The sequence below is a fragment of the Thrips palmi genome, unplaced genomic scaffold (genome assembly GCF_012932325.1).
Source record: "Thrips palmi isolate BJ-2018 unplaced genomic scaffold, TpBJ-2018v1 HiC_scaffold_12, whole genome shotgun sequence".
NCBI lineage: Eukaryota > Metazoa > Arthropoda > Insecta > Thysanoptera > Thripidae > Thrips > Thrips palmi.
Window position 1 is genome coordinate 877,772 of NW_023144623.1, and position 11,884 is coordinate 889,655.

An 11,884-nucleotide genomic window follows, 5' to 3' on the forward strand; every position below is an offset into this window, starting at 1 on the left:
GCACGATTTCCTGCGCAAGTATGCAGAAAAACGTGCATTGTCGCGGGCATATTTGTATGTTATGAAGTGCATGTTTAAAATTTGGGCATTAGCGCGCAGAAAAAACCCACAGAGTGATTTAGGTGTGAAGGCCTTATGCTTGAACTGAACATACTTTTGGGAAAATTTCCCCCCGCATTTAGGGGGACTGTTGGCGGATGACCGGTTTAAAATTGATTCCAATTGTTAACTGGTTACCCTAGAAAACAGAGGGTAATACTACGCCTTAGTTTCACCAGTGGACGGAGTTTTCATTTTACAATTTTCGCACTTTACGACGCCCAGGAAACTGTGCACGCCTTGCCCGGAAATTTTTCAGTCGAAGGCGTTACCAGATGCTCTCTTCTTGCAGTTTGTTCACTGATGAAATTGTGAGGGGCCAGACATCTCAACCGCCGGCGTACTTGAGTCACGTGTCATCTGGGGGGAGCATTGCACATCTACGCGCCGATGTCGTGCGGGGGCTCAACGAATCGCAGGCAGCTGCCTTCGAGAGCGTCCTTCAGAGGCGAGTCGCCCTAGTGCAAGGACCTCCGGGTACAGGGAAAACGTACCTCGGATGCAAAGTGAGTTCGAATCCACTGAGATTACAAACGCTATGAGTATAGCACGTATGGTGCAATACACACTGAGAATGAAAAAGTCATGATCAATACCCAATGTTGGGCGAGGTTTACTTTCTCACCCAAATTTGGGCGAGGAAACATTCCTCGCCCAATTTGGGCGAGGAAAATTTCCTCACCCAAAATTTTAGTCATGATCATGACTCCTTCATTCTCAGTGCAGCTGAGATATCGCACCGCACGTTCAATGCCTCAGTCATATTGCACCTTACGTGCAATGCATCCCGAAAATGCCCTATGCTAATGCATGGGACTGGGGAGGCATTGCACTTCATGTGCAATGCTTTTGCATTGCACCAATTAACGCTATACTCATAGCGTTAGGATTCTCAGTGTCCCCATTATTCACGTGTACAAGGCGTAACACTGAGAATTCAACCGCGATGAATATAGCGTCATTGGTGCACTGCAAAAGTATTGCACATGAAGTGCAATGCCTTCCCATTTCCATGTATTAGCATAGGGCCTTTTCGGGACGCATTGCACGTAAGGTGCAATATGGCTGAGGCATTGCACGTATGGTGCGATATCTCAGTGCATTGCACCATTCGTGCTATACTCATGGCGTTTGGAAATCTCAGTGAACGTTGCCACTGGTATTTCTAATGTAATAAGTTTCATGCAATTTTGCTGCGATAAAAAGGCTAGTGTGATTCCTTCAAATTATCGCATGAAGTATCGCGCCTGGAGTGCTGAAAGGGCATTCAATCGCCCCATCAGTACATGGATTGTATAGCGTAACTTCTTTTCTTGTTTGCAGATTGCTGAGTATTTTGTCAGCCTCAAAGGCACGAACCCAAATGTATTCAGAGGCCCCATATTAGTGGTGACAACAACAAATCATGCAGTCCATGAGTTCCTGAGTCGCTGTCTGCTGTTTACAAATAAGGTTCGTAAAATTTCACACTGTATTCATTTATTGCAAGTGTCCGAGGTGAAAAATATCACTCAAGGGGCACCTTACGCCGAATTACGTACTGCTGCGCCCCTACACTCGCCATTCACCCTCCCTCACGCACTCCCACTTTCCCCTCTTAACCTCAACTATGTCCTCTGTTCCGCTAACCCCTCCGTTGTCCACCGCCCTGATAGTCTCCTTCACACTAAATTCTTGTGGACTTTTTAAATGCATAAGGACGCATTTTTTATGCATAGTTATGCATGCGCAGAAACGTCCATAAGGTATGTATAAAATTATGCATCACTGTGTACATTTTATGCATCTTCCTGCATAAAATGTACACAGTGATGCATAATATTATACGTTACATATGGACGTTTCTGCGCATGCATAACTATGCATAAAAAAGTCCACAAGAATTTAGTGTATTGCACCCCGAGCCTCCCCCTATAATATAGCTATCACACTTACCTGGACACTCCCTGAATTCGCCCCCTCTGCCACAGCTGAGACTGCACTCATACAAACTCACGAAGATCGTGTACTCTCGCCAACAAAGGGCCATGCAGAAAATCTTGTCTTCAAAGAGGCGATAAGCTAATGTATAGCCAAAATTTGGCAATAAACTTTGAACAAATTCAAGGGGGTATCTTCAATGTTTATTCCAGATTTTGGCAATACCCCTGGTAGAACTTGGATGTGGTTGGAGATCGGATTTCACATCCAAAGTCGTCCATTTTCTTCCATAGACATCCAAATTCATCCATTTTCCTCCATTTTCATCCACTGACATCCAATCACATCCATACACGTCCATACATATCAACGGACTTCCGAGTGACATCCACTCACGTCCAACGACAGCCGCCCACCTCCCAGCCACATCCTTTCTCGTCCATGGACATCCACTAGCTTCCTTACCACATCCACACACGTCCAAAGACATCCGCTGACTTCCGAGTGACATCCACTCACGTCCATCCACATCCACACCTTCCCCGCCACATCCATACTCGTCCAAGAACATCCACTGTCTACTCATCCACATCCACGCACGTCCAATGACATCCACCAACTTCCAAACGACTTCCACTTACGTCCAACGACATCCACCTATTCCGCGGCCACATCCAATCTCATCCAACGACATCCACTGCCTTCCCAGCCACATCCACAAACGTCTAATGATATCCACTGACTTCCGTGGGTCATCCGCTCGTCTCCAACGACATCCATTTGAGTCAATGAGCTTTACTTCCAAACGACATCCTTTTGCATCAACCGACATCCAGCCACGACCAAAAACCTGACATCCATTCCTGTCCACCATCATCCATTCATATCCAAACGACGAACATTCACATCCAAATGACATCCATTTTCATCCATTCACATCCATTCCCATCCAAATGACCTCCATTTCCATCCACTCATTTCCATTCACATCCAAATGACATCCATTTTTATCCATCCACATCCAAATGACATCCATTCACATCCATTTTCATACATTCACATCAGAATGACCTCCATTCACATCCAAACGACCTCCATTCACATCCATTCACATCCAAAAGACATACATTCACATCAATTCCATTTACATCCAAATGACATCAATTTTCACCCATTCACAACCAAATGACATCCATTGGCATCCATTCACATCCATTCACATCCATTGTCATCCATTCACATCCAAATGACATCCATTTTCATCCATTCACATCCAAATGACATTCAAATCATATCCATTCACATCCAAATAGCATCCATGTCACTTGGATGTCATTCGGATGTGAATGGATGTAAATGGATGTCATTTGGATGTGAATGGATGAGAATGGATGTCATTTGGATGTGAATGGATGTGGATGGATGTCATTTGGATGTGAATAGATGTGAATGGATATCATTTGGATGGGAATGGATGTGAGTGGATGAGAATGGATGTCATTTGGATGTGAATGGATGTGAGTGGATGGGAATGGATGTCATTTAGATGTGAATGGATGTGAATGGATGTGAGTAGATGTCATTTTGATGTGAATGGATGTGAGTAGACGAAAATGGATGTAAATGGATGAGAATGGAGGTCATTTGGATGTGAGTGGATGTCATTTGGATGTGAATGGATGTCATTTGGATGTGGAATGTATGTCATTTGGATGTGAATGTTTGTGAGTGGCTGAGAATGGATGTCATTTGGATGTGAATGGATTAGAATGGATGTGACTGGAAAAGTATGGATGTCGTTTGGACGTGGTTGTTGCTGGGATGCAAAGATATGGCATTTGGATGCATATGGATGACGATGGATTTAAATGGATGACGGTCGTTGAGAATGTATGTCGGTGATGTGAGCGCCCGAACATTCATAGTGTGAGGATGAGGTTTATGGAGCCGCCGCCAGATGGCGTTGTGCTCAACGTGCCGTTGTTCGTTCTCGGTTCCAGTGTTGGTTGATTTTTTAACTAGGCTGTGGGACAGTTTTGCGATCATTCATCATACATGGTCCTTTCGGCCTTTGCGCCTAACGGTCGTTTAGGTTTAGAAACTTCCTCCACAGGATACCATTTGGATGTGAATGGATGTCGATGGACGATGAGATTAGACGTCATATGGACGTTAAGGTGAGGTGTGGGTGAAAATTTGCACCAAAATTGATTAAAATGATATATTTAATCTACTTGTTATTTTAATGTAAAATACTCTTCTATTACAAACAGCATGGCCTAAAGGTCTTTGTTATGAACCCCTAAGTGAGTGGTTCATCTAACATGGACTGATATATGCATGCGCCTTTTCTGGTCACCCAACTCTTACGACAAGTGTCGAAGAAATTTTTTTTCTACTCCGTCAATTAGCCACGCATACAGTTTTGTTTTATACTGACCATACTTCTTGGAGTAGTTCTTTGTGGTCCATGTGACAATGTAACAGAGAGATATTTCAAATGTCTATCCACTTTCTTATATCGTTTACCTTAAAGTGGTAAAAAATGGAGAAAAAAACTTATTTTTTCAAATTAAAAAATTGTGAAGTTTGCTCAGTCAAAACCAAAAAATAAAATTCAAATATCTCTCTGTTACGTTGAAGTATTGGGGTTTAGGTAACGCCAAAACAAATTTCAGACCATTCCGTCAAAAAACTTTGCGTGGCTGATTTTTCTACTAAACGCTTAATTTCAATGAAAAAAGCCTACTGTGGCTAAATGGGTGGGTAGATTTGGATGAAATTTGGAGTGTAATAGTTTCCTACCTAGTACTTTAACGCCCTAAAGTTTCAACCAGCACAGCCAAGTGGTATAGAAATTTCCATTTTCACCCACACCTCACCTTAATGGTTGACAGTGTATGAGAATGGATGTCATTTGGATGTGAGTGGATGTTGGTGGATGAGAATGGATGTCATATGGACGATAATGGGTGACGGAAAAGGAGAATGGATGTCAACTGGATGTCTGGATGAGAATGGATGTCTTTTGGATGTTAATGGATGTAGGTGGAAGAGCTCGGATGTCGTTTGGGTGTGAATGGATGACGATGGATGAGAATGGATGTCAAATGGAGGTAAATGGATGATGTTGAATGAGAATGGATGTCATTTGGATGTGATTGGATGTCGATGGATGAGAATGGGTGTCATTTGGATGTGATTGGATGAGAGTGGATGTGAATGGATGTCATTTGGATGTGAATGGATGACGATGGATGTCATTTCGATGTGAATGGATGCCGATGGATGAGCATGGATGCAGGTGGATGCAAACGGATGACAGTGGAGGTCGTTACTGGATATGGATGTTGGTGGATCTGAATGGATGTGGCTGGGCTGTCAGGGAACGTCGTTGGATGTGAATGGATGACGTTTGGATGTCGCTTGCATGTCGGTGGATGTGGTAGGACCATTTTGGATGTGAGGAGCTGACATCCAGGGACTTCCAGAATGAAACATTCGGGATGTCCGTGGATGTCAGCGGAACATCCTGGATGACCCTGGATGTCTAGAATACGACATCCAAAGTCATCCATAAATTCCCACCAGGGACTTCTGCGTATTTCCGTTTTGATGGCAGGATTTTTCGGTAAAGCCGTTTGTTGGCGATACTCAATTTTTCTCGCCAAAAAAGATACTTCAGTATAGCCTTTGGATTTGCAGTGTTTAGTCCCGTGAATAATGCAATTTCAGGCACATCCGACGGTGATTTAATTGTGTGTTTGCCAAGCGGATCAAATTGTCTAATGAAAATTCAATTAGCAGTAGGCTTCGGCATCACCGTCGCATGTGCTTAAAATTACACAACACTTGTGGCAAAAAATGTCTCACGATGACGGTATTCAGAGTAGACATTACTTTTTTTGGTCGGCTTTCAGCTTATTCATGGCTACAGCGACAAGCATGGAAGATCGCAGTACGGTGAACTTCAAGAGACTTATGATGAATCCAGCCAACATGAGAAAACCGACATCATGCGGGAGGCGGACATACTCGCTATGACCACCACCAGGGCGGCTTACATGCGTTCTACGCTGGACCTTTTGGGAATAAACATTGGTGAGCGTTCTCATTTAACATTGGCGAACCGATAGCGTCGTGTGAAACAAACTCCTGAAAGCGATTGATCGGCTTGAGAAGTTGCGGGGATGAGTCTTAATTAAGGTCCTTATCCTTGTGGCCGAATTTTCTGAGTGTGTACTGAGTACACTCTATATGTCATAGCACACTTTTTGTCCATCGGACGCGCTTGAAACTGCGTCAGCCATGACACATGTAAAGTCCCATGTCATTTCGTGTACACATGTACGCATGGGCACATAAGTACACATTTAAGTTTTTCAGCGAACTTTCTCAGTGTGCAACAGGTGGGTGCAGGGTCTGCGGCCGCAGACCCTAATTTGGGGTGGGTGGGTGGTCGCGGTGGTGGGTGAGGGAAGGGGAAAAGAGAAAGGGAAAGGGAAAAAAAAGGAAAGGAGAGGAAGAAAAGGAAAGAAGGAAAGGGAAAAAGAAGAGAAGGAGAAAGAGGGAGAGGAGAATTACTTGTGCCTTCTTTACAGCTGCGATAGGTACAAGGGTTAAACAGTGGGGGAGGGTGCCAGCTGCGGTATGGCTCATTGGCTTATCATCGTCTAGTTCATGACTACAAATTAATATGGGTTCTTTCGTTAGAATCTGGCATCTGTGGTGAGCCAACCGGAGTCGCGAGCCTTGACACCATCACCATCTTTCCGTGTGGTTTTTAATGAGTGAGGTGTCCTCGTGGTTAAGCGTTGAATATGCGTTCGTGATCGCTTAGGTTTCGCATTGAAGTGCGGAAACCACAGCAATGACTTGGCGCAAAGATTGGATTGGGATTGAAGCGTGTTTGCTCGCTCTCACAATCCAATTCATGCACCTTCAAACGCATGTGCAACGGCTGAGTTAGTTTGAGGAAGCACCTCACCTCGGCATAAAACCAGTCACAGTAATTTAGTGTCAGTGTCGCCATCCGATTGTCCGTTGCGGCCGAGCAACGCGAGCCACGCTTTCCGTAGTCGTGGTGTGCCGTTCCGTTGCGGCGGCGGCGGCAGTGAACAGTGACCGAGGACCCTACCGCGATCACCCGGCGAGCGTGCATCCGTTTCGCGTTCCGCTTCTCGGCAGTTAATAATGGCCATGCGAGTGTGTCCGAAGTGCGGGCGGAGCCTTCAAGGACTGAACATGACGAATAGGGATCGTCATGTTCAGTCCTGCAAGGGCAAGAAGCCTCAGCCGCAGAGTCGCTCAGTCCTTTCGTATTTCACGAAGACGAAGACTGCATCACCATCGTCTTCGGCCGGGTTCAGCGTGCCTCCCTCCTCTTCTTCGGCTGATCCAAGCAAAGCATCGGTTGCTTCGAAGCAACCGAGACTTCACGATGGTAAGTAGATATTTGTCACCCTGCCACAGCAAAGGGTATTTCCATTCCGCGCTCTCCCAGAACGGAAGTAAAATGAACAAAACCGGAAGTTAGAAATAGCAGTTTAGATTGAATGAGAAATTCAGGTGGCGGATAAGCTTAAGCTTCTAGTAGTTTTCTCATTTTAACTGCCATTTTTAACTTCCGGTTTTGTTCTTACTTCCGTTCTAAGTGCACGTGTGCAAGAATTCTCTATTACCGTGATGTGTGGGCAATTAATTCCTCATCGGGTGATGTCAACACAACAAAATTGTGCAAAGTACGATTAGCTAGCACTGCTGTATACAGGGACCTGATGTAAAATGAACGAAACCGGAAGTCGGAGATTAACTCTGATCTGACTTGACGGACCAGTGATGTGACTATACCAAGAGATCAGTTTTGACTGATTTTTTTTAAACTTCCGGTTTTGGTTTTAAGTTGCGCCAGCCTTCAGCTTGCACCGTGTTTATTTATTGCAATATCACGTCGAAATGTATTTCAATAGCCGGGGACAGTGCTCAATGTCGTACTTTATTCGTAGCTTTCACGGTAAAAACGGTACCTGGTTTTCCCAGGAAGCCCAGCCCATGGTAGAGACATAGGCGATTTCCAGCGTGTTCCTGGGAAAAGCAGGAAGGAACCGTTTTTACCGTTACCGTGTTAATATCGGAAGTAAGATGTTCTAAACGGAAGTCTGTTAAACTTTCTCGCCCGCGCCAAGCTGAAGTGCGAGTGCACCAAGTGCATTTAGCTTAAGATTAAGGCTTTGTCAATGGTATTACACATGATTTAATGTTTATTCTTATTTCACTAGGAGTTTGCGTGGAGGATGTACACCCGGACCCTGGAGATTTCTTGGACGTCCAACTTACGATCCACGGCCATGACGACGGCCGCGGCCAGGCGATCATCATCAACACGGAGATGCGGAATGGAGACGAGCTGTCGCATTCTCTTGTGACCTCAAATGCCGCTGATTTGCCCGTCAACACTTCCGCTCCCGCTCCCACTGTTCATGTTGCATCAGGTACGCATGGTTACAGATTCGATCTCGATCTGCTTATTTTCTTAAAGTCTGCCTGCACTCTTCTTGCACGGAACATAACTACAATTTTCAATTCTACTAGAGTTTGTGGGAAATCCTAGAAATTCATGCGAAGTCGATCGAAGTACGAACGCTACTCAAGTTCAAATTTACTGTTTTGAAATCAAACTGTTAACCAATCTGTAATAACCAGTCCACTCAGTCTAATTTAATTTGAGACGAAAAGAAAACTAGTGCTCCTTAAGTGCTGAAATTAGGGGATGGTTGTAGCAGATTGTTGTGTTAACTGAAAAATTCCGCTCTAGGGTGCGATAAATCGTTAAAATGGAAATCTCGGTCATAATAAAAATAAAAAAGGACCCTAATCTGGTGCAAAATGAATCGTTTCCTTTGTTTGTTCGTCATCCTTGGTCTTAATTGGCTTTTCATCTTTATTTTAGGCGTTGTACCTGGAGAATCAGAGTCACGACCACGCCTGTTCTCACCTGTATCATCTGAAGGATATGAAACCAATGAAGATGATCCTCCTCCAGTTGACAGCTGTAATGGTTCTCCAGAGACTTCCTTTCAGCTTCGGATGAGTTCAGGTACCCCTCTTCGCTGTCCACACTAAATGTTTATGTAGAATTTTGTACGTGCCACTTGCAAGATTTTGTGCATGCGGGGGAATTTGCATAATATTATGCGTGAAAATGCATAAATTTATGCAAATTCACGCACAATTTTATGCACGACGGAACACAAGTTTAAAATTATGCATCACCATGTACCACGTACAAAATTGAACATAAACATTTAGTGTGTCCTGATGTTTTGTGGTGTGCTTGTTATAACAATTCTTCTTTTCTAATATACGTTTTCCATGTGCGTTCTAAATAGGTTCCGATGATGACGATTCGGACTGCACACTAGCAGCCCATCAAGCAATGCGGAGCGACGACGCGAGCAGTGACGACGACGTAATTGCTGAGGCTGACAAGGATGTTGATTCTTCATTCGGTCAGAAGAAACACGTTGGCTACAATGCGGCTCAGTTCCCCAACGACCCTGCGTTTTACAGGAGAAAGGTGACTTTCTCACCTGAAGAAGTTGCCCAGTTCATCGATGGTGAACCATGCCAGCCCAGGGAGAGTCAGCTTCTTGGAGGTAAATTTCCCAAGGACAAGAGAGGTCGACACTTTAGCGCTGCTTGGTATTCACGCACTGATGCGTCGGGGAACCTCCAACCTCGCGACTGGCTGCAGTATTCACCTTCATAGGATAAGGCTTTTTGCTCCACATGTATTGTTTTCGGAAAGAAACATCATGAAGACGAATCACATGTCGCAAGGGGCGTCTGGACATCTAAAGGTTTTTGCAACTGGTCTAAAGGCAGTATCAAAATTCTAGAGCATGAATCTTCGAAGGCACACGTTGAAGCAAATATTGCTCGTATCACAAGGTCGTCGACCGCTCCCATAAATGCCTCATTAGACGCTGAAAAAAATGCACAAGTGAGAGTTAACAGAGAAATTGTCAAGCAATTATTTGATATAACACTTTACCTTGCTCGCCACAACATGGCCTTTCGCGGGCACAGAGAGAACTGGAACAGGGAAGGATTAAAAGGCAACTACAGGGATTTAATCGAGCTGCTGTCAAAATACTCTCCTGAGTTAGCAAAATACGTTAAGAAGATTGCTGTGGACAAAAAAGACAAGTTTAACTACATTTCCTGGCAGCGTCAAAATCAAATGATGGATGCCTTATGTAAATGCATCACAAGTGAAATTTTAGGTGAAATTAAAGATGCAAAATTTTTTAGTGTCCAAATGGATGGAGCCTTTGATAAAAGTAAGCATGAACAGTTAGCATTTTCTGTGCGTTATGCTGATGTACGCACGGGGACAGTGCATGAAAGGCTTCTTGCTGTGCGACCTACTCCTTCAAGTACAGGTGCCCAACGTTTCAAAGTATTTGTTGAGGTCTGTGAAGCCTTGGGTCTAGACTGGCGACGATTTCTCGTCGGACAGGCCTATGATGGGGCATTGAACATGAGAGGCCATGAGAAAGGACTGCAACAGAGAGTTCGAGACGTGAATCCCGCTGCACTGTACATCTGGTGCCACGCTCATCGGCTGAATCTTGTTGTGTCCCAACGAGTCGAAACTGGCACTCAGGTGAAAGAACTTTTCGGAAATTTAGAGAAAGTGTACGACTTCATAGGCAATTGCAAAACCAGAGTTCATCTGTTTGAGAAGATCCAGAAGGAAAAAAGCCCCGACTTACCAGTGAGACGCCTGAAGAGATGTCGCACGACACGGTGGTTTTCGCATTCTGCTGCATTAGACACAGTGTGGAACACTTACGATTCTTTGCTGGACACGTTGGCAACTCTTCGTGACGAAGATGGCGCTGCCGACAGCACGGGACGAGCAACAGCAAGTAGCCTGTATGAATACTTCTTCTCGGAAAAGTTTGTCCTACATGGCTTAATTTTCCAGGATGTTTTCAGAATTCTCCAGCCTGTAAATACTTACTTTCAGAAAAGGGACATCGACTTGCTTGGTGCTTCTAATGAAGTACGCAGAGTTAAAGATGAATTCTCCGACTGGCGCAGTAACTCGGACGAGTTGTGGCATAAGTACAGAAGCAAGCTTACAGAATTTGCTAGCCAACATGAGCGTGATGGTTATGAGCTTACCCCACTTCCAGTGCGTCGTCTTCGGCGCAAGCGCAGGCTGGATGGCGAGTTGGCATCAGATGAACCTGTTGAGGACCCTTATGAGAAATTCAGAATAGATTGCTTTGTCACTACCCTAGACGTTGTTTCTATGCAGTTAAATGTGTACTTCAATGATTCGTCTCTTGAAATAATCAGGGATATTTCATTATTGTCAAGGCGACGAATGGCTGAAGTGAGGCAAAACTCTGAATCTCTTCCTGCGGATGCTTTTGAAGAGCTTTGCGAAGTTTACAAGAATTTTTTGGACAGAGAGAAGCTCATTGATGAATACAAAAGATTTTGTCATTCATTTGTGGAATTCGATCGGGTTGACGTCCTACCTACTCAGCTCCATAGATGCACCACACCGCAATCCGGGTCGGATGCTGATTCTGAATCCAGTGATAGCGAGTGCAACACTGACTGCCAATCTTCATCATCATCCAGAAAGTCCCAAAACTCAGAGAGTCTTTTAGACATTTTCAAGATCTTTTGTAAAAGTAACTTGCACAGTACTTTTCCCACGCTGTCAACTGCTCTGACGATCTGCGTTACTCTACCAGTGTCGAGCACAACCCCAGAGAGGGCTTTCTCTAAACTGAACCTCATTAAAACGAAGTTAAGAACAACAATGGAAGATGGCCGTCTCGAG

The 11,884-nt window shown here is 44.5% G+C and overlaps 1 protein-coding gene across 1 annotated transcript in view; it reads left to right on the forward strand.

Moving 5' to 3' along the window:
• The first annotated feature begins 374 nt into the window (after positions 1 to 374).
• The window catches only part of LOC117640405 (zinc finger MYM-type protein 1-like), a 34,360-nt gene continuing 22,850 nt past the window's right edge, over positions 375 to 11,884 (forward strand). The window contains exons 1-7 of the mRNA XM_034376905.1: positions 375 to 605; positions 1,423 to 1,551; positions 5,940 to 6,120; positions 8,298 to 8,510; positions 8,969 to 9,115; positions 9,408 to 9,674; positions 9,918 to 11,876. Coding sequence (XP_034232796.1) covers positions 375 to 605; positions 1,423 to 1,551; positions 5,940 to 6,120; positions 8,298 to 8,510; positions 8,969 to 9,115; positions 9,408 to 9,674; positions 9,918 to 11,876 — 3,127 coding nt within the window. The remainder of the gene's footprint in view (positions 606 to 1,422; positions 1,552 to 5,939; positions 6,121 to 8,297; positions 8,511 to 8,968; positions 9,116 to 9,407; positions 9,675 to 9,917; positions 11,877 to 11,884) is intronic.